The 20206-nt window shown below is 44.2% G+C and overlaps 1 protein-coding gene across 2 annotated transcripts in view; it reads right to left on the reverse strand.

Moving 5' to 3' along the window:
• MAP1B (microtubule-associated protein 1B) overlaps positions 1-20206 on the reverse strand; it is a 107005-nt gene that overhangs the window by 16072 nt on the left and 70727 nt on the right. Inside the window, exons 3-5 of one of the 2 annotated variants that reach the window (XM_011985228.1) lie at positions 9906-9988; positions 6976-7116; positions 214-264 (exon numbers count right to left, since the gene is read on the reverse strand). In XM_011985228.1, coding sequence (XP_011840618.1) covers positions 214-264; positions 6976-7116; positions 9906-9988 — 275 coding nt within the window. The remainder of the gene's footprint in view (positions 1-213; positions 265-6975; positions 7117-9905; positions 9989-20206) is intronic. The other variant, XM_011985229.1, reaches the window with a different exon arrangement.

The raw sequence follows: 20206 nt of genomic DNA on the forward strand, positions 1-20206 counted from the left end.
CTAAGACCAGTGACCACCTGAGCAATTGGGGATTGTGCTGCAGTGGTTATGAAACACTTTGAATATTATCCCTAGAGTAAAGGCAAAGATGCCCTTTAAAAAACATTAAACTATATCAAGAGAAAGCTGTCCGAGTCATTTCATCACTAATAAAAATATTTTCTTTTATTCCACTAGACTTGGCGAAAAAAAAAAAAAAGGCCTGATTGACACCTCAAAGAAATTCAGATTAACAGGGCACTTGTTGCGGCCTCCTTTTAGAATCTGTATGTAAAAAGGAAAAAACCTTGGTGGGTTTTTCCCCATAGGAGACAAGAAGTTATGGATTGCCTGTTACTACAAAAAATTACTGGTTTCTGGTATCAGTGCACACTGATTAAAACATGAAGGGGTCACCCAGAAGATTCTCTGCAGATACAAATACTTTTTTATTAAAGCCATGACATTAAAGTGGCTGGATAATTATAAAAGCCAGTGGCCAAATCTGTTCCCCATTTGCTCATACTTAACTCCACAGTGAGCCACTCTGTTCTCTTACTGCTCCCATTCTTTTCAGGGCAAGTTGGGTGTGAGCAGCTGAGATCAAATGTGGCTGAAACATTTTTCAACACATTGTTTAGTACTTCCCAAGGATGTAAACACAGAAAAGCAAATCAGGACCAAAACAGAAATTATGGTTTAATAAAAACACTACTTTCTCTCTCACTCCATATTATGGCCACGTATTTCATGGTCTTAGCCTAGCAAATTAGTGATGGAGAATCATGCCATCAACTCCAATCTTCTTTCCATCTCAGTAAAGCTCACAAATCAGCTCAGAGTTTTGACTGAAAAGGGCTCTGTGTTCTGGATGACAAATGATCAAGTGTTAAAGCCAAGGTTTCATTTGGTCCAGGCATCCCTGAGCCAGCAGGTCTGAACTCTAACTTTCTAGTATTAGATTAGTTTCCTCTGTCTCCTGGCTATCAGCATTCTGAGGCTACTATTATGAATGTTTGTAAGAATAATTTATAGAATCTGAATTTTCCTGTATTTGACTGCAATGTTGCAGTAAAACAGTCATTTCTGTTTTGTTAGCATATTAGTCCTAAGCATAACATTTTATGTAGAGGGTCGCAAAATAACAAAATAATAAAACTTTGTTGTTTTTCTGTGACTTCACTTCACAATTTTCTATAAAAAGGATAAGAATCAACTCCATTTTGGGAGCTAAGAAAAGTGAAAAAGCAAATGGTAACCATCTTTGGGTGGAGGGGACAGGCATCTTTGCTCCAATGATTTGCAGGCCAACGCAAACATAGGGCATCGAATATGGCTTCTTGTACAATAACTAGCAGAGACCCTCATCACAATCATTGTAGCACAATTAAAAGTCTCTAGATCCCAATTTTCACACAGAGCACTTACAAACTCTTCATGTTTTATGATACATTTTAGGAGGCAAATCTAGGATAACTGCTGAATCTTTAATAGTGAAATTTAAAAATTAAGTTTAGTTCATTTTAATTTTTGAAATTCTACCCTAGCTGAGAGGTGTGGCAGCCAAGGGTATAATCCAGCTGTTAGTAGGGGGCATTCAATCACTAGCTCTTTTTATGTAAAGTATGTAATCACCAGGTTGAAGCAGAAGGTAGAAAGACTTAAGGAATATCTTCCTACTTTTCCTCTTTTCGCCTCTATCCAGGGAATTTTTATGAAATGCAGGAAATGACCCCAAAACAAAACAAGATTGCACAGAATTCTGAGAAGTCAGAGGTCATGAAAGACAGCCAAGAGACACTGGTGAATGAACAACCATGATGTACAAGGCAAAGCAGAAAAGAAAGCCAGCATTGCTTTGACAGGTTTCTTTCTGGAGATGGAAAATCTGGTCCCTCCAAAGAAATAGCAGCACACTCTGAATGATGAGACAAGAACGCAGAGACAGGGCTGGACAGAGCCCTCAGTCATAAAACAGACAGATGGAATTGGGCAGAGGGAAGAGGAGGAAGAACAACTCCTACATCCTTGGAACTACACAACAGAATGAAGCCTGTGTTTTCCCCCACAGCCTCTTTCCAGACCTGTGGGCCAACTCCAGAGTAGAGAGTACCTCAAGGGCAAAGACAGGGTCTTAAGAGTGGCCAGCCCAAGGCAGCACCCAATCAAGCTTATTCAATGAATAGATGAGAACCATAAGGAGGATCCAACAATGTTAAGAGTGGGAAGGAAACTTGTGACTAGTTCTTAGACTTGGAAACTGAGGCTTCTTCTGAACAAATTGGGAAATCATCATCATGGTAAAAGGTACCTATTATAACCCACTACTCTAAACATATCTGATAGCAGGAAATATATCTTCTGTATCTTTGTATTTTAGTTATCTTTGTTTCCTCAATACATAATCAGGCTCAGGAGATGTTTGTTGATCAGAGTGCCAAACTTGGCTGTTCAACACATGTTGTCTTCCTGGAGTGGGTGCTTCAGATGTAACCACACTGAGCGCCACCCTGGTTCTTGCAAAGTTGGATGACAGATGCAACTGGGAGGAATATGCTTTGGGACAAAGATAATCTTTTTTGTGAATTACTTTTTCTGATTAAATGCAGGCATACTGGAAGAGGAAGGAAGATATAATAAATAAATGGTTTTACTGCAGATGATATTAATGAAACAAGATTTGAAATTCTAAACCATGGCCTGCTAACTACATTTCCTTTCTGATTAGGTTACTTGCTTGGCTGATGAGGAAATACAGTAGACAGTGTATCTCTGGGCTTTAGCAAGACATTTAATAGGATCCCTGAACAGTGTGATAGCAGAATTAGGTGGATTTCCAGCCAGCCATATAACTAGTGCTGCTTAATGTCAGCCTGGAGGGAGGTCTATGATGGGCGGCCTCAAGTCTCATTACCTGGCCTGTATTCACTTGGATGAAAATGGTGAAGTCATGCATATATCTGTGGATTGTATGAAAATGAGAGACAGCAAAATGTGGGATGGCAGAATTAAGGTATTTATAAAAGCTCTTGACATGGGGATGATGGTGGCTAAGTCAACTCTAACAGGATGGCATTTTAAAGGGATAAATGTAAGGTTCAATAAACCAGCAGGGTTAACTACAGGATTGGGAGATGTGGCTTAACAATAATATCCATGGAAAAGACTCAGGGATTTTAGTTGATGGTCAAATGGATTTATCATGAAGCCATAGAAGCTTAAACTTCAAGGTACCTCATTGGCATGGCCCTGTACTTAATTGTGTATTAATAATTGTTTCATTTTTCTTAAAAAAGAGCCCTTAAATTATATAAATTGTAGAGCCCCTCAAAGCCTGCATCTCTTCCCCATTGAAATTTAATGGTGTATGGTGATGGTCAAAAGTCACTTTTAGACTTCTTTAATAGAAGATTGTACTGAAAACTATAGACATTATCGACTCTCACAATCCTAACCTGGTCAAATGACTCCTGAAATAGGGTGTCCAGTCTGAGTCATGACATTTTAGAGAAATTAGACCAACAAGCAAAAACCTGAAATAAGTCTCCCTTACTGGCTCCTTCCTCTTGGCCTCATGACCTCTCAACACTGGACCTGGGCCCCTTTCTCTTCTTAAAATATTTCTCACTCGAGGTCACATCATCTATCTTCTGGGCTTTAAATACCTCTAATATGCTAATAGATTCCAAATTAATATCTCCAGCCCAACTCTGAGTTCCCTGAGCTCTGTTCTCATAAATCCAACTGTCTGATTTCAAGGCACTAAAACATGACCAGGACTAAACTCCTGAATTCCCCCCATACCCCTCCCATCTCCTCTTCTTTTTATTTTTTTAATGTTTTAAGTATACTTGGGTTTTTTATTTTTTTAAGAGACAGAATCTTGCTCTGTTGCCCAGGCTGGAGTGCAGTGCAGATTATAGCTCAGTGCAGCCTAGAACTCCTGGCCTTGCGTGATCCTCCCACTTTGGCCTCCCAAAGTACTGGGATTACAGGCATGGGCCACAGCACCTGGCCTTCGCCTCCCTTTCTTGACAGAGGAACAAGTTTGAAGGACAGCGAGCAGGGTTTTGAAGAACTGTGGGTAAAAATTGAAGATGATTAATCTAAAAGGGAAAAAATTGGCAGTGTTGGTGAAGGGTATCTAAGACACTGTAGGTGGGAAAGGGATCACATCACTTCCTTGAAGAGACAATGAGACAAATAAGGAAAAACTTTCCAACACAGAGACTGAAAAATGCCCCCAGGAGATGATGATTTCACCATCCCTGGATTTCAGGGAGGAGTGGGGTCAGCCAGACAATAGCACTGTCTGTTAGTTCTGGTTTTGTTAGTTGATCTCCGGTGATTAAGACTCCAAAACCCTGAAGCTCAAAGTGTACTGATAGTTCTATTTTTTCAGTCTATTTATTTTTAGCTGTTCTTATATTTTTTAAAAAGTATCATTTTTGCTTGTCCCAAATTGTGGTTTTGGTTCCCTGGAGTTAACTAGTATGTTTCAAGGACTGGATAAAAGGAACAGGGCTGGACACCAAGTGGTCTTCAAGGTCTGTTTGTCATTCACTTACTCAACCCTTTTTCCAAGGCAACAATGGGCAATCCTAGCCCCAAAAGGCTGATAACCACTGGTCCAGTCCAGTGATTTTCAATTCACTTTAGCTGTGGCATCCTTTCTTCAAAGTCCACAATGTAAAATAGATAAAGGCTGAGTTGCTTTGGTTGGGGGAGGAGGAAGAGTGAATTTGACCCAATGTCCCTTGCCTTCCCCCACCACACTGACACCATTGATCTAGTCTGTTAGGAAAAATCCTAGAGATCCTTTTCAATATGTATTAACTATTGCTTTTTCAAAAGTACCAGCATGGGGGTTTGTGGGTGGCGGAAGAGAACATGACATGATACCTGAGTATAATCAAAATGTGTGTCCTCCAGAACCTACCCCAATAATTACAAACCCTGGGGAATCCGCCCTTCCACGGAACTTGAGTTCTTCAGTTAGGGCAATTTTCTTTTTCTGTAGTTAGTGGCAAAATCTGACACATGCACAGCCCATGGTGCTAAAATTTTGCTTCCATAATCTAGTAAAAATGAATAAGCAGCAATCTTCATAACAACCTTATTTAAAGAAGGGGAAGGGGAGATATTATCTGAGATGCAAATATGCCAAATTGTGTTACTTCCTTATTGAAAATCTTGGCAATGGCAAACACTTTTCTTTACATATTTCCTTTGCTTGGTTTTTCAGCAAAAAAAAGACAAACCAATCACTTGGGTAGAAACCAACCACTAGAAAATAACTACAGAACTGCACAGGAATGTGGAAAGTGCCCATGTGCATGCAAATGAGCTACAAGCAGGCCACTTAACTGCTCACCATGTCATTGGGCCCCTTCCAGCCTTCTGCAGCTTTCTCTCTTCCCTGAGGCAAGATGCTAATAATGTGTGTGATCCCACAGCTACTAGACAAATGCCCACCTACCTGCCTCTGGGTACAACATGCACATGGGGACATAATCTTGCAAAAGATTCTGACATTATAGTGATCAAACAACAACTTCAGGACAGTAGGCAGAGTGAGAATTGTAGCCCTAGCTTTGGAATTTCAATGCAATCGAACAGTGGCTTACTAGGCCTTTACTACGTGCAGGTGCAATGGATACCGAGACGAATGAGGCAAGACGCATGAACTCTAGTGGCCTTGGAGGAAGACAGGGCCAAAGCTTGCATTTTGAAGTGGTAAAGATGAACCAACTGGGAGTGAGCTCTGAAGCCTCTCAGAAAGGAGCTGCCTGCCTGGGGGATCCCGTCCTGGCGTGTGTTTCAAGATGCAGATGACGCCACACCTTCTGAAAGCTGGGGCTTCAAAAATGTTCCTTTTCACAGTTTTGCATTCTCCCCTCCCCAGTGGCTGGAGAGTGAACAGTATTATGCCATCTGATCAGTGTTTTTAAAGAAGCTTCCAGGTGACCCAGATGAAGTTGGGCAGTGTGCTTACAGTTCTTGCCAGTGATGAAAAGGACAAACAGAGCTCTCTCTGAACCACAGGGCCAAGGAAGATTAAGTGCAGAAGGACACGTGGCCCTTCACAGTACACATGAGATGGACAAGCTGCCATCTCAGGAAGACAGTTTTAAACAGACTTGGTAACTCTTCTTATCAGAACATCCCTCAGTCCCTCCATGTAGAAATCTGCTATCGGCCACATGCAGGCCCCAACCTACTATGGGGATTGGTCTGAATTGTTTCTGTAACTGCTATAAATATATAACCTAGATAAACAAGGTGCATTACTTTGGAAAGTTTCCGGGCCAGGATAAATTCCCAAGCAGAAATAAGCACATCAAAATCTTTGATCTCATTTGACCAAATACTGCTAACTTCACACAGTTTTCAACACTTCACATGCATCATCTTTGAATAAGAGACGCATTAGAAATACGAATGACCCAGCTTCAGTCCAGCTACTTTAGCCATGTTTTTTTTGGGTCACAGACGTGCCCCATTTTCCTACGTGCCTCCTTTTGTAGAGCCCTCTCTCTTTTGTGGGCTGTTCAAACAGCCCAAGTTCAAACATTGGGACCAGGCATTAAAGTAAGAAAAATCTGAAATAATTAGGCCTGGAAAAGGCGGTGCCAAAAGCCCAGGATATCTTTGGAGTATTATTTCAGAAAACAGGAAACGTAGGTTTTCTTTTGGGCTCTGACATTTCAAGTTTCTCCATCATTTTGACCATCTGTAAAGTGTTGACTGTTCCAATCCTTCCCATCTATATCTCAGGCACATTAAGAATTATTCCAATTAATTGTAAATGAGTGCTCTAAATTATTTTGGCAATGAGCCACAAAAATAAAGTATTTTAGAGCATACAGTTTTGCTTATTTCAGGAGAGCTGTGAGTTTCCCTTCCCTTCTTCTTCTGTCTCCCCCAGTGCTCTCAAAGAGGAACCGAAGGCAACCAAGCCACTAGAAACACAGATATTCTCAGACATGAACCTACCTCTTGGTCGGTGAAAATCTCTATGAAGTTCTGGAAGGAGAAAGAGCCGGACTGGAGAATGAGCTCTCCGGTGTTTTCAAAGCACTGCCCGGTCAGCACGAGCAGTTTGTGTCGGGCAGCATCAGTGATCATTAAACGCACCTGCAATAAAGCACAGACCGTAGGCCCTGAGCTGCGGGCAGTGCTGCCGTCCCACCGCCAGGACAGGGCTAGCCTTTGGGGCCATGGGAGTTTATTACCAGCAAAAAGCATTCATTCCCCAAAGGTCTAATTTCTCCTGGAGGCCAGAAGAGCACGGGAGGGTTGAATGGATCCCTGGCTGTAGGATCATCCACAAAGCCAGTAAGTGTAGTTATCAGTTTGCCCATGAATGCCATTTTCAAAGTTTCTCTACAACCAAGACAGTAGTAATAGTTGACTTTCTCCCCCTACTTTCCTCCTCTTTTTCAAAGCAGCCTTCACAGCTGGTAATCATTCGTTCCACAGCTGTTAGAAATGTCTGCTAGCAGCACGTGGTCTGCGAAACCAGGGAAGACTTGGAACTATCTCACAGGCTGAATCACCATGTATAGTCCAGGTTCCCCAGTGGCCTCCTCAGGAAGCACGGGCTTCCAAACTAGGGTCCCAAACCAACCCCTCCCATACGGCATCTCTTCCCTTCCAAGGCGTGCAGCAAGCACACAGCTCCAAGTGCAGTTTCCAACGGCATCAGTAAGGTGCTTGTCATTGAATAGAAAGAAAAGGCTGCCCCTATGTAGCAGTCTTTGAGAGAATTGCAAATGGTTTGCACTGAAGAACTCTGTGAACTTTTAAGTGGCAGGAAGCCAGACGTCCTTCAGCAAACACCACTCCAAAGCACCAAGGTATCTATTCTGAGCCCAGTTCATGAATGTCCAGCACATACTACTTGCCAGGCATCATGTTAGGCACTGAGGGGAGGATACAAAAGTAAACAGACCATGACCCCTTACCCAAGAACCCCACAGTCTAATCATGGAAAAAACACATGTACCTAAGTAATTGTTTCAGCCCCATCTGCTCCACAGGCAAGCCTGGATTCCTTTTATAAAATTCCATATTTTTCCTTTCTCACAACTCTTCCGGGCAGTTTGCCTGGACATATATTAATCCTCCAGCTTATTTTTTTTTTTTTTTTTCCTTTTGAGACAGGGTCCCACTCTGTTGCTCAGGCTGGAGTGCAGTGGTGCTATCTCGGCTCACTGCAATCTCCGCCTCCTGGGTTCAAGCAATCCTCCCATCTCAGCCTCCTGAGTAGCTGGGACCACGGGCATGCAACACCATGCCCGGCTAATTTTTTGTATTTTTGGTAGAGATGGAGTTTCACCACGTTGCACAGGCTGTAATTCTCCAGCTTTTTTCAAGTTGTAATTACTTCCTGACTCTGTTAGTAACAGAGATTGCTATCCCATCACTTTCCTCAGCTTTGCACCTTCATGCATTGTCAGAGGTCCTGCTGATCTAAAGCAGGCAGAAGTAAGTCAGAACAGGTGACATCACGACAGTCAAAAAGTGGCAGCAACTCAAGTGTCCATCAACTGAGGAATGGATGCACAGATGTGGGCTATCCATACACTGGCACTGTTCAGCCCCGAAAATGAATACAGTCCTGACACATGCTACGACATGGATGAACCCTGAAATTGTTAGGCTAAAATAAGCCAGACACACAAGGCCACATAGTATATGATTATATTTATATGAAATATCCAGAACTGGCAAATCAGGACAGGCAGGTTCGCGGTTGTCAGCACTAGGGAAGAATGGAGAGTGACTGCCGATGAGCTCAGGGCTTTGGGGGCATGAAAGACATGTTCTGGAATTAGATAGGGGTGATGGTTGCAAAACTTTGTAAATACACTAAAGACCACCGAATTACATACTTTAAAGGGATAGATTTTATGGTCCTTGAATTATATCTCCACTTACAAAAACAGGATACAGTCACAGAGATGCTCAAAGTGTGGGTAGAAGGGACACTGCAAATAATGGAGGCTCCCAGGGACTTTGGCTACTTTAATGTCCAAGAAGCAACTCAATCTCAAAAGTGCTCAACTGTAATAAAGGAAGTGGAAAGTGGAGTGACAGCAGCTCCTCTGGCCTGGGTGACCAGGGACTCTTGGCTTCAACCAAGTTCTTATGTCACACTGGGCTCCGAAATACCCAGTTACTCTCCATAGCAACAGTTTCATACGGTGGTAATAGTAACAATCACAGCTAATATTTACATTTCAGTCATTATGTGCCATGCTCTGTTCTAAGCACTTGGTACTTCTAAGCACAACATTAAATATGAACATTAAATGTAGAAACTATTATGACCTCCATTTTACAGAGGTGCAAACTGAGACAAAGACAGTAAATAGCTTGCTTGAGGCTCCCAGCTAGTAAGAGGCAGATGTGGGATTATGAATCCAGGTGGCCTGGCGCCAGCCCATGCTTCTGACCACTATGCTAGCCTGCCTTTCCACAGCGATAGGAGTGTGCAGGAAGGCTCTGGATGGGGCTTGCACTGGGTTGCCATTCTTGAGATGCCATTGTTCTCCAGGCTTGTCCTGTATGTCCCAGCCTGAGGGCTTGTGTCTATTTCCCCTAATACATCCCTATCAGACTCCATCCCAGCAGCACTCCCCACCACCCCCCTCATAAACACCCCAAATTCATACTCCCTTGCCTGGACAAAATCTTACAGTTCCAGTTACTATCTTCCACTTTGTCCTTATCAGGAGGAGCAGGCTGGGTGGTACCGATGCAGAGAACCAACCACTTAGTGGGGGGTTAAGACCTCTTAACCCAGAACTTCTCTCTGTTGTGACCCTCTCCTGCCCCCATTTGCCCAGCCCTTCTAATCCACTGGGTCCCTAGCCAGTGTGTGGGGCCCGGCCCCAGATTCTACAGAGCTGAATGCTTACCTCAGTGCTGACTGCTTCATCAGAAGGGTTGATCAGGACCACTGTTTCTAAAACGTCACTTCGGTGATGAAGGATCTTTTGTCCTGCAGGCACAGAAACACACACAAAAGGGAGACCTTTAGCTTTTCCAGATAAAAACTGCCCTGCTGCTCCTGGGACAGCATAGGAATTTCTGCCTCCGATGTAGTACACAGCTCCGAGATTCTCTACATCATTTTGGGAAACATAATTGGTGCTATTAAAAAAGAGGGTGCAGCCACGAGCAGGTTCCTCCCCGAGCTGGGGTTGTGTGGTCGGGGGCTCCTCCTGCTCTCACACTCTCCAGTTTTCAGGGTCGGTCTAGGCAGCTTCCTTGCGGTAATGGCGGTTTTCATCTGAGACAAGGGTGGGTGCCAGGAAAACTCAATGGGGCTCTTGACATTTCCTTTCTCATGGTAATTGGGGATGTTTCTCCGTATCAGCCTTTCTTCTGGTGAGAACTGCACTGAGATTAATTAGGAGCCTTATTGTGAAATGAATGACATCCAGAAACTCCAGCTAACAATTAGCCCAACAATCAGAATGGCTGTCTGAGGCAGGCTTACAGTCTGTTGGAGTATTCATTAATTAATTCACTTGCTCATAGGAAACTGGAGACACTGTAAGCAAATGAAAAGTGGAGAACAACCCTCCCATGAAACAGGGTGGCCAAACTGCCCCCTAAAAATATGCACAGTGGACGGAGAACAACAAAGCAAGGTGTTGGGTGTGATGACCGCCTGTCTAAGGAAGGCTGAAACCCTGCAGGGCTGTGGCTCCACATCCCTGACTTCCCCCCACTCACAGCTCCTAGGGTCATTCGGTGGCCGAACCAGCCCTCCAGCCAAAGGGGACGGAGACCCGTGCATGACCTTCTACGAAGACTCCCCCTCCCCGGACAATGGGATGAAATGATCAGGCGGATGTACGGCCAGAGTTGGTGATACATGCTTGGGCAGCTGCTAAGGACAGGGAAGTGGGTGTTCTCTCTGAAATGTGGGAGGGAGACGCATGGTTGGGAGGGTAGACACAAACATGTCTGCCGCTTGGAAGTACAATGACGCTCAGGCAGCAGGAGGAAATGGAATAGAATCGGAGGGAGGCAGACACCAGGGGAGAGAAATACAAGAGGAAAGAATGACCAAAAGCAACTGTCCTCTAGAAAATAGTTCGGCAGTTCTTCAAAAAGCTAAAATAGAATTACTGTACGACCCAGCAATCCCACTTCCGGGTGGAATTGAAAGCAGGAACCTGAACAGATGCTTGTATGCCAATGTTAATTGTAGCATTATTCACAATGGTAAGACAGCCCAAATGTCCATCTATGGATGATTGGGTAAAATGTGGTATATATCAGTACAATGGAAGATTATTCAAACATAAAGATGAAGTTCTGATAATGCCAAAACATGGATGAACCTAGGAAACAGTCTGCTAAATGAAATAAGCCAGATACAAAAGGATAAATATAGTGATTCCAATTATATGAAATCTCTAGAACAGGCAACTTTATAGAGTTAGAGAGTAGATTAGAAGGTACCAGGGACTAAGAGAAGGAGAATGGGGAGTTATTGTTGAGTGGGTACAGTTTCTGTTTGGAGTGATGAAAATGTTTTTAAAATAGAGGTGATGAAGGCTGGACGCAGTAGCTTTTGCCTATAATACCAGCACTTTGGGAGTCCGAGGCAGGTGGATTGCTTGAACCCAGGAGTTCAAAACTAGCCTGGGCAACAAAGTTGAGACCCCATGTCTACAAAAAAAAAAAATGGCCAGGTGCGGTGGCCCATGCCTATAATCCCAGCGCTTGGGGAGGCCGAGGCAGGCGGATCACGAGGTCAGGAGTTCGAGACCAGTCTGGCCAACATAGTGAAACCCCGTCTCTACTAAAAATACAAAAAATTAGCTGGCTGTGATGATGTGTGCCTGTAATTCCAGCTACTTGGGGGGCTGAGGCAAGAGGAGAATTATGTGAACCCAGGAGGCAGAGGTTGCAGTGAGCTGAGATTGCACTATTGCACTCCAGTCCCGGCAACAGTGTCAGACTCTATCTCAAAAAAAAAAAAAAAAAAAAAAGCTGGGTGTGGTGGCACACACCTGTGGTCCCAGCTACGTGGGAGGCTGAGGCAGGAGAATCAATTGAGCCCAGAAGGTCAAGGCTGCAGTGAGCCAAGAATATGCCATTGCACCCCAGCCTGGGTAACAGAGCAGGACTCTGTCTCAAAAAACTGATAAAACATAAAAAGAGGGGATGGTTGTACAACCTTGTGAATGTAATTAATGACACCAAATTGTACATTTTAAAATAGTTAAAATGGCAAATTTTATATTTTATATATATTTTATCATGACTTAAAAATTAATAATATACCAAAAAACATTCACTAGTACACTATAAATGGGTAAATTGTATGGTATGCAAACTAGATCTCAATAAAGCAATTAGAAAATAAAAAACGTAAAGCAGTCCAGGATACACTGATTCTTTTTCCTTTATATCAAGAAGGACCAGAAGTACTACAGAAACAGCAACATGTTGAAATAGTCACCACCAACCACCATCACTGTTACCAAGCCCATTCTCCCCCACCATCTTACTTTCCCTAACAGCTAACATTTACCAATAAACCCCACATCACAGATAGAAGCCTAAACAGAACAATCATGGTGTCAGGCACTGTTCTAAGACACACATGGCTTCATTTAATCCTCAGAAGAGCTCTGCGACATAGGTACTGTGATTATCCCCCTTTACTGTCAAGAGCAATGAGTCTACAGAAGAGAATTAACCTGCCCAAAGCCACACAACTAGTAAGTGGTCGAGCCAGGACTTGGAGCCAGGTCACCTGGATCTAGAGTCCTTCTGCTTCGCTGCCCTATGGGTTTGGTTACTGGACTAAAATTTGTTAAAATAGACAAGGCACAGACACCAAATGCCAAAAGACAGTTAAGAGAAAGGTTCAAAGAAATAAAATCAGAGACGAGCTTACAAAAGCAGGAAGGCAGAAAATATTAGGAGAAGAATATTGGCCAAAAAAAAAGCAAAGGTGGCAGAATATCCCACATAAAAGAAGTTAAAATTAAGAAAAAATATGTGATGTCTTACTCCAAAAGCCTAAAAATAAACTCCAAAACAGAACAAAGTCCCACAGTTTGAGCAGACAAAGAACTGAGGCTTAAGAAGAATAAACCACAGGAAAGAAAGTTAATTCATTATGAATGCTAAATACTGTAATTTATTGGACATTGCTTTTTGGCGTTTTGGTTGTTTTTGGTTTTGACAACCATGTACATTTAAAGCTAAAGCAAAAGAAAATCAACTTAAATAAGCAAAGGATAAAATGAAAATTGGCAAGACACATGAAACTATCCTCTTTCTAGGTCTTTCCATCAGTGGTCTTCTTGAAACAAAGGTTTCAAGAGCTTCAAAGGCACTAGGTTGAGATGAAATTAAGCAAAAGCTTAAGACCAAGGAGAAGGAATATCATTTCTTTGGTCACAATTTTGTTGTGGGCACCCAGAGCATCAGGCAGCGCAATGTCCGAATATGACTGTCATCATGTCTGTATTCTGCAGGAATCCATACAAGTAAACTTGAGCAAGGTACCTAAAGTGGCTCCCTCCGCAAGTGATGGTAATGAAATCAGAGCCTCTTTCTTTCTGAAGTGATCCTACACAATGCCCTCAGCCTTGCCAACCGCACCCTTCAACACCCACGTCCAGGTGACAGCAGCCTGCACAGTCCACCTGCCTCCACATCACGCTCTTCCCCAAACACACAGTGAGCTCGCCTGCTGCCGAGGTGGCCCCTGGCAGGAGGCTTCTTACCATCCACCAGCAGTCCCTTTCTTTGGCTTCATCACTTGCAAACAAAACAAATGCCACGTGACAGCTGCCATTTACCTCCACTCCTTCCAAGTCAATCTTCAGACCAGTTTGCCCAGGAATTCAACTAACGATGTTCTCTTTTGTCCATCTTTGGAAATATCGAGAGGAATGGCACAGACGTGCACCAAGATGCCATGGCTGTTCCTTCAACAAAAGCCTTTTTATAGGATCGGATTTGAATGAAGGAGGGGATTTAAAGGGAGAGAGAGAAGCTTCTAGCTCTTGTCACAGCCAGACTGTTGGCCAGATTCTTTCCTGGGACGATGTAAAGTGGGGCCGGGCCACCCCAGCATCTGGTCAAGCCTGGCAGAGGGGCCCTGACGCGCCCCCACCCCTGGCATCCCCGTGGGTGCCAGCTTTCCTGCGGCAGGCGGGCGGGTTCTCAGCGCAGGCGACTGGGATGCTCACAAAGTTGCATATTTGGGGAATGCTTCACACTGGGAAACGGGCCAGGCATTCTGAAGGGAGGCCACCACCCTGGCTTGTAAAGGTCTCATTCAGTTGCTTCAGAAAAGAAGTTCCCAGGAAAGAAAGGCAGCCGGGTTCCAGCCTCTCTCCCCACCATTGTAGTCCGCATTCCCCATTCGACACCTCACAGGGAAACCCTTAGGCAGCCCCGTGAATAGTTAACTTTCCCGTGAATAGTTAACTTTGCATCGGTCTGAGGGCAGCAAAAGCGGGGGCTCAACCTGGAATGATTGTGTCGCTTATTGCTTCATAAGAAAAAGTCTTTGCGGGCTTCCCCACAAAACTCAGCATGATTGTGAAGCCTCGACCTGGGTCGGGGGCGCGGGCGGGGGCAGTGGAGAAGATTGTGTGTGACAAAAGGGGTCCGCGCCACCTCAGAATCAAAAGAGGACGGTCTGAGGACCCTCGAAGCAGCAGGGGCCTTGCAGACAATGAGACTTTTGTTTGTGTTCTTCCAAAGCTGTGTTTGGAACTCAGAAGGAAGCCTGCATTTTTTGGTTATTGTGGGGATTTTATTCCTTTTTGAAAACGTGTCAGATTAATTGAACCTATGTGTCTTATAAGATTTGGCTTTTTTAGTAGCTTATGTTTTACTATATTCAATTGATTCTGAAATCTCTTAAAGCAAAACGTTATTATCTATGTATGTAAATTTCTAGGATGCTTGCGGGATCTCTTCTCCACAGAGTTTAGGATTCATCTACACATACACACACACACACACACACACACACACACACGCACGCACACACACCCCTCAGAGACTTCGCCCTGGTTTTGGAAGGAGGAAATAGAAATGGCAGTTGAAGAATAAAGAAAGCCTCTGATTTGTACTCAGTATGAAAGGGAAATGATGAGGAGGGTCCTGAACTACTGGTAACCAGGACTGCGGGGCAGGCATGGGCACGGGCTTTAGTCAGGAGAAAAGTCGTCCTGCCCCCATCTCTGCCTCTCTGCTGTGTCAGCTCCCACTGCCGCCCTCTCTTCACCTACCCACTACTCTCAGCCCCCTGCCCAGATTCAACAATGGAATAACTTACAATGTGAAGATTCTGGAGTTAGAGAGAAAAATATGTGAGATAAAAAAGGACTGGGTTGATTTAGCTGAAAGTAAAGTTTGGTCAATCAAGAAAGACCATAAGCACTAAATGTCTTGATTTTAAAGTCTGTTTTCAAGCCAGGAACGGTGGCTCATGCCTGTAATCCCAGGACTTTGGGAGGCCGAGGCAGGTGGATCACTTGAGGTCAGGAGTTTGAGACCAGCCTGGCCAACATGGTGAAACCCTGTCGCTACTAAAAACACAAAAATTAGCCAGGCATGGTGGTGCATGCCTGTAATCACAGCTACTTGGGAGGCTGAGGTATGAGGATTGCTTGAACCTGGGAGGCAGAGGTTGCAGTGAGCTGAGATCACGCCACTGCACTCCAGCCTGGGCAACAGAGTGAGACTCCACCTCAAAAAATAAAAAATAAAAAAGTCTGTTTTCATTAGAAGGAAGAAGAGAAGGAGGGAGGGAGGAAGGAAGGAGGGAAGGAAGGAAAAAAGGGAGGGAGGAAGGGAAGGAAGAGAAAACGATAGCAGTCAGAGTTATTCAACTCAACCTCTTTACCAAAGTGAATTTTTTTGAGAGGAAACCTCTAACCTCCGACCCCTTGTGCAAAAAACACTCCCAAGAGTAAAATGTAGCTAAACGGCTAAGAGCAAGGAATGAAAGGTGCTTGGTACAGGAACTGAGAATTAATAACTAACCAACAGGTCTCCCAGTAGCTTGTAATAGCAGCTTTTGGTGTGAAATCATTTCCAGCTTCAGGCCTCCTTTCTGCAGAAACCCACATGGCAGGTAAAGCAAACGTGTGGTTGATTTGAAGAGAACGGGAGCTGGTGAGGCAGGAGGGGAGACGCCTGAAGCAGCAGAGGTTTGTAGTGAACTTTTTCTTCCAGAGCCCCTCACAGAAGTCCTCTCTATCCCTGTCAACTAACACTGGGGCCCAGAGGCCTGGCAGGAAGGTTTCCCCAAAACTTCCTTTTCAGAGGGAGGAAAGATGCCAGCAAATAAGGAAGCCTCGCGAGCAGCACAGAAGCCTGTTCCTGAGAGCCCCAGGTGGTTCTCTCTGTGCCCCTCTATCCCACCACATCATTTCTAAGCAAGAAAAACAGAGAGAAAGAGAAAGAGGTGAACATAGGCTACCCAGTAACCATGCTCTGAGAAGCTACAACGAGCAGCTCTCCATCCCAGGTGCCCCTGCTTAGAGCTCCAGAGAGGGTCCAGGAGAAGGATCGAGGCAACCCAGCCTAACAGAAGACTTCCTTGGCTCCCCTGGAGCAAGAACCCACCTCGGCCCTGAGGGAGGACATGATCCTAAGGCACGGTGAGTCGCAAAACCCTCACCCCTGCCACAAAGGTACTGTTAGAAGACAAAGGTGCTAGGAGACTTGGTTCTAATGCCACGGATCCCCAAAGACCAAGAGCATCAGCACAGAAAACAGAAGGCCAGCTGTTACCAGGAAATTACACAGAATCGGTCTCCAGGGAAGTAAAACTCCTAGCCCTGGAGAGAGCTGGATTTCTCAGGGGTCCTCCGCATCAAATTAACTCCCCCAATCAACTCACTCATCTTTTCGCCTTCATCCGCTCTTGCACATCTCAGCCTGAGGCTTGGAAAAGAACCTTTTCTAGGCTGGGTGTCTCAGAGGCAACAGAGAACATGAGCAAAAAGATGGCAAAAGCATAATTCAATATGCATGCTGGTTTTAAGGTCATGCACACGTTGGAGCACCTTCTATGTGCCAGGTGCCATCCCACCTGGGTCCAAAAATGACTGAATACAAGGCTAATACACAGAAACGGGTAGTGACAAAATCTAATCCTTTGATCACCAGACAGTCCATCACCAGAATACAGCAATAAAACCTTACATGTGTAGAGCGCCTTAGAGTTGCCAAAGCATTTTGTCCTTCAGGTAGTTCTTTGTTTAGTCTCACAGCATTTTTATGAAGTAGTGGGGCAAATATTATCCTCTCTTCATGGATGAAAGAGCTGAGGTTTACTGACTTGACAGTGTGGAAGAACAGGCCTGAGGACCCTTGTCACGCTCCACGAGGCCACTCAAGGCCAAGGTCAGTGCTGTGACACTATTCCTTTCTCCTTTTCCTGATCCACTGCCATCCAAAATAAAGATTTTCAAGCTGTGATGCCAAGATTCTCCTTTGTAAGAGGTAAGTGTGCAGCCAGGGTTGGCTGCTGGTCAGTCAATGCCTGCTGAATTGCCTGAGTCTGTGTGAGTGTGTGTGCGCGTGCACGTGTGTGTGCACCCAGCAGGGCACTATGGCCTCCCACACACGTCCTGAGGGCAATTCCTTCTTGGTTTCTGCTGAACCATCAGCCAAGTTCTTTCCCACCTTCCCCCTATATTCCTAGAAATGACATTTCTTTTCTGTGGGAAATAAATTTTTGTTTATGCATCTGTTTCATCTCTGATATATGTTCCTGAATCTATGGCTCTCCAAATTTTGAACACTTGTTTTTTTAAGAGAATAAAAAAAACTCAAGTTCAGGAGACTTTGCAAATAATTTTCTTTAGTTTAAATAAAGTGATCATTGCTTGTGAGTTAGACAACGTTTTTTTACCTTGGATATCTTTTGTGTTACAGGGAATTTAGTTATTACCTAACTTGAGTCTGTACCTAATTTTCTCTATACGTCCTGGACTTTGCGGTTGTTAGTTTTCTTTTTTGTTGTTGTCAGTGGTTTCAGTTTGGTTTTCCATGTGCAGGATTCTCATTTGACCTGCTTTCTAAAACCTCTCTTCGGTGTTTCTCTCCTACCCAGTCCCATTCTCTTAGGTTCCCCTCTTCCTTTTTTTCTTCTCCCTTTTAAAAATTATCAAGGCAAAGGGATGAGAATCAAGGATATGAAGGGTTAAGGTGAAAGACAGGGGAACGAAGAAGTTTGCTCCCTTTTTCTCTGTTTTATCCTCCGCTGAAAGAAGCAGAAATAAATAACATAGATGGTGTTGAAACTTGGGCTCCCTGGAGGGCACCTAAGTAGAACCAGCAAAGCCCAATCCTGGCACCAGCTGTGGTTGATAAGATAGCCTAACGGTCACATCTTCAACAAAGTACAGAAGCGACAGATTAAAAATAAAAATAAAAAAGGCACATGGAGTGAAGGGCGATGTAGTAACCTGTCAGGGGAGCCAACTCCAGGTGTCTTTAAATACAGTGACCAGCCTGGGCAGTATGGTGAAACCCCATCTATACAAAAAATACAAAAATTAGCCAGGCATGGTGGTGCACGCCTGTGATCTCAGCTACTCGGGAGGCTGAGCTGGGAGGATCACTGGAGCCCGGGAGGTTGAGGCTGTAGTGAGCCAAGATCACACCACTGCACTCCAGTCTGGGCAAGAGAGTGAAATCCTGTCAAAAGAAGGAAAGGGAGGAAAGAAGGAAGGAAGAAGGGAAGGAGGGAGGGAGGGAGGGAAGGGAGAAAGAGAGGAAGGGGGAAAGGGGGAAGAGGGAAAGGGGGAAAGGAAGGAAGGAAGGAAGGAAGGAAGGAGAGAGAGTTCAATGCCTACTCGTGTTGGTGTTTGCTTCACCATTTCCAAAGCACTTTCTTCTATGGCCACTTACTTAAGCTCTAATGACAGGGTTCCAAGTTTCTGATCTGGTTTCCTCTAGGCTGAGACAAGGTGGGATCTGTGAGTGCCTTGTTCTCTAAGCAAAACCTGCTGCAGGCAAAGGAAAACACACATGCCCCTTATGCACAAGAAAGGAGTCTCCTCCTCTGCATGTAAAATTGCCAGCAGCCAAGAGGGAAATGTGGTCCCCGCAAGCCTAGCAGAAGGATTTGTTGCTCTTACAGAGTAAGACATCAGAATTTCCTCACCTCACAGAATGGGAGGACCTGAAGGAGTCTTGGCAACGATTTCATCCCCCCTCTCTTCCTCTTGTTTTACAGAAGAGAAAACTGAATCTCAAAGACGAGGAGTGGCCTCTCAAAGGCTTTTCCTATGCATATTGTGGTCAGTTCTATTGGAGAGGAGGTACTAAAATACTAACGCTACCTTTCACTTGTGATGGACTTTATGGTTTATACAATTTTTTATTTTCATAGTACCTCATTTGCATATCACGAAGGTCAATGTTTATCATTCTTCCTATTTTATAGATGGACAAATAGAAGCTGTTGGGACAGGTTCCTTAATAAGGGTTAGCTGTCTTGTCCAGCATCAGAGAGACAAAATAAGCTACTGAACTAAGATTTATCTGTTTATTTATTTATTTATTTTGAAATAAGGTTTCTCTCTCTGTCACCCAGGCTGGAGTGCAGTGGTACAAACATGGCTCACTGCAGCCTTGACCTCCTGGGCTCCAGTGATTCTTCCACCTCAGCCTCCTGAATAGCTGGGACCACAGGCACAGGCTGCCATGGCTGGCTAATTTTTTGTACTTCTTGTAGAGATGGGGGTTTGCCATGTTGCCCAGGCTGGTCTCGAACTCCTGGGCTCAAGAAATCCTCCTGCCTTGGCCTCCCAAAGTGCTGGGATTACAGCTTGAGCCACCATGCCCAGCTGGAATTAGGTTTTAAATCCAGTCCACAGGACTCCTGATCCCTACTCTCTTTTCACTGTCCCTCACTGCTTCTCAGATTGTTTTAAGTGTTTACAAGTTCCAGATCCTTAATTTTTAAGAATAAGATCTGAGATACATTTTCCTCAGAATGTTATAGAATAATCCCAGCATTTGGGATATGGATCTGGGAATCATTTTTGTTTTGAAGAAACCCCGCGGTGTGCCAGGTGCACTGTGCAGTATTAGGTAAAACCAAAAGATTACCTATATCAGCTATTCTTACCACAAAAAAGCCACTTTCACATGGTTCATCAATTAGACCTGACTTTGAGACTAGAGTAGGTTTCAGACACCTTTT

The sequence above is a fragment of the Mandrillus leucophaeus genome, unplaced genomic scaffold (assembly GCF_000951045.1).
Source record: "Mandrillus leucophaeus isolate KB7577 unplaced genomic scaffold, Mleu.le_1.0 Scaffold281, whole genome shotgun sequence".
Lineage (NCBI taxonomy): Eukaryota > Metazoa > Chordata > Mammalia > Primates > Cercopithecidae > Mandrillus > Mandrillus leucophaeus.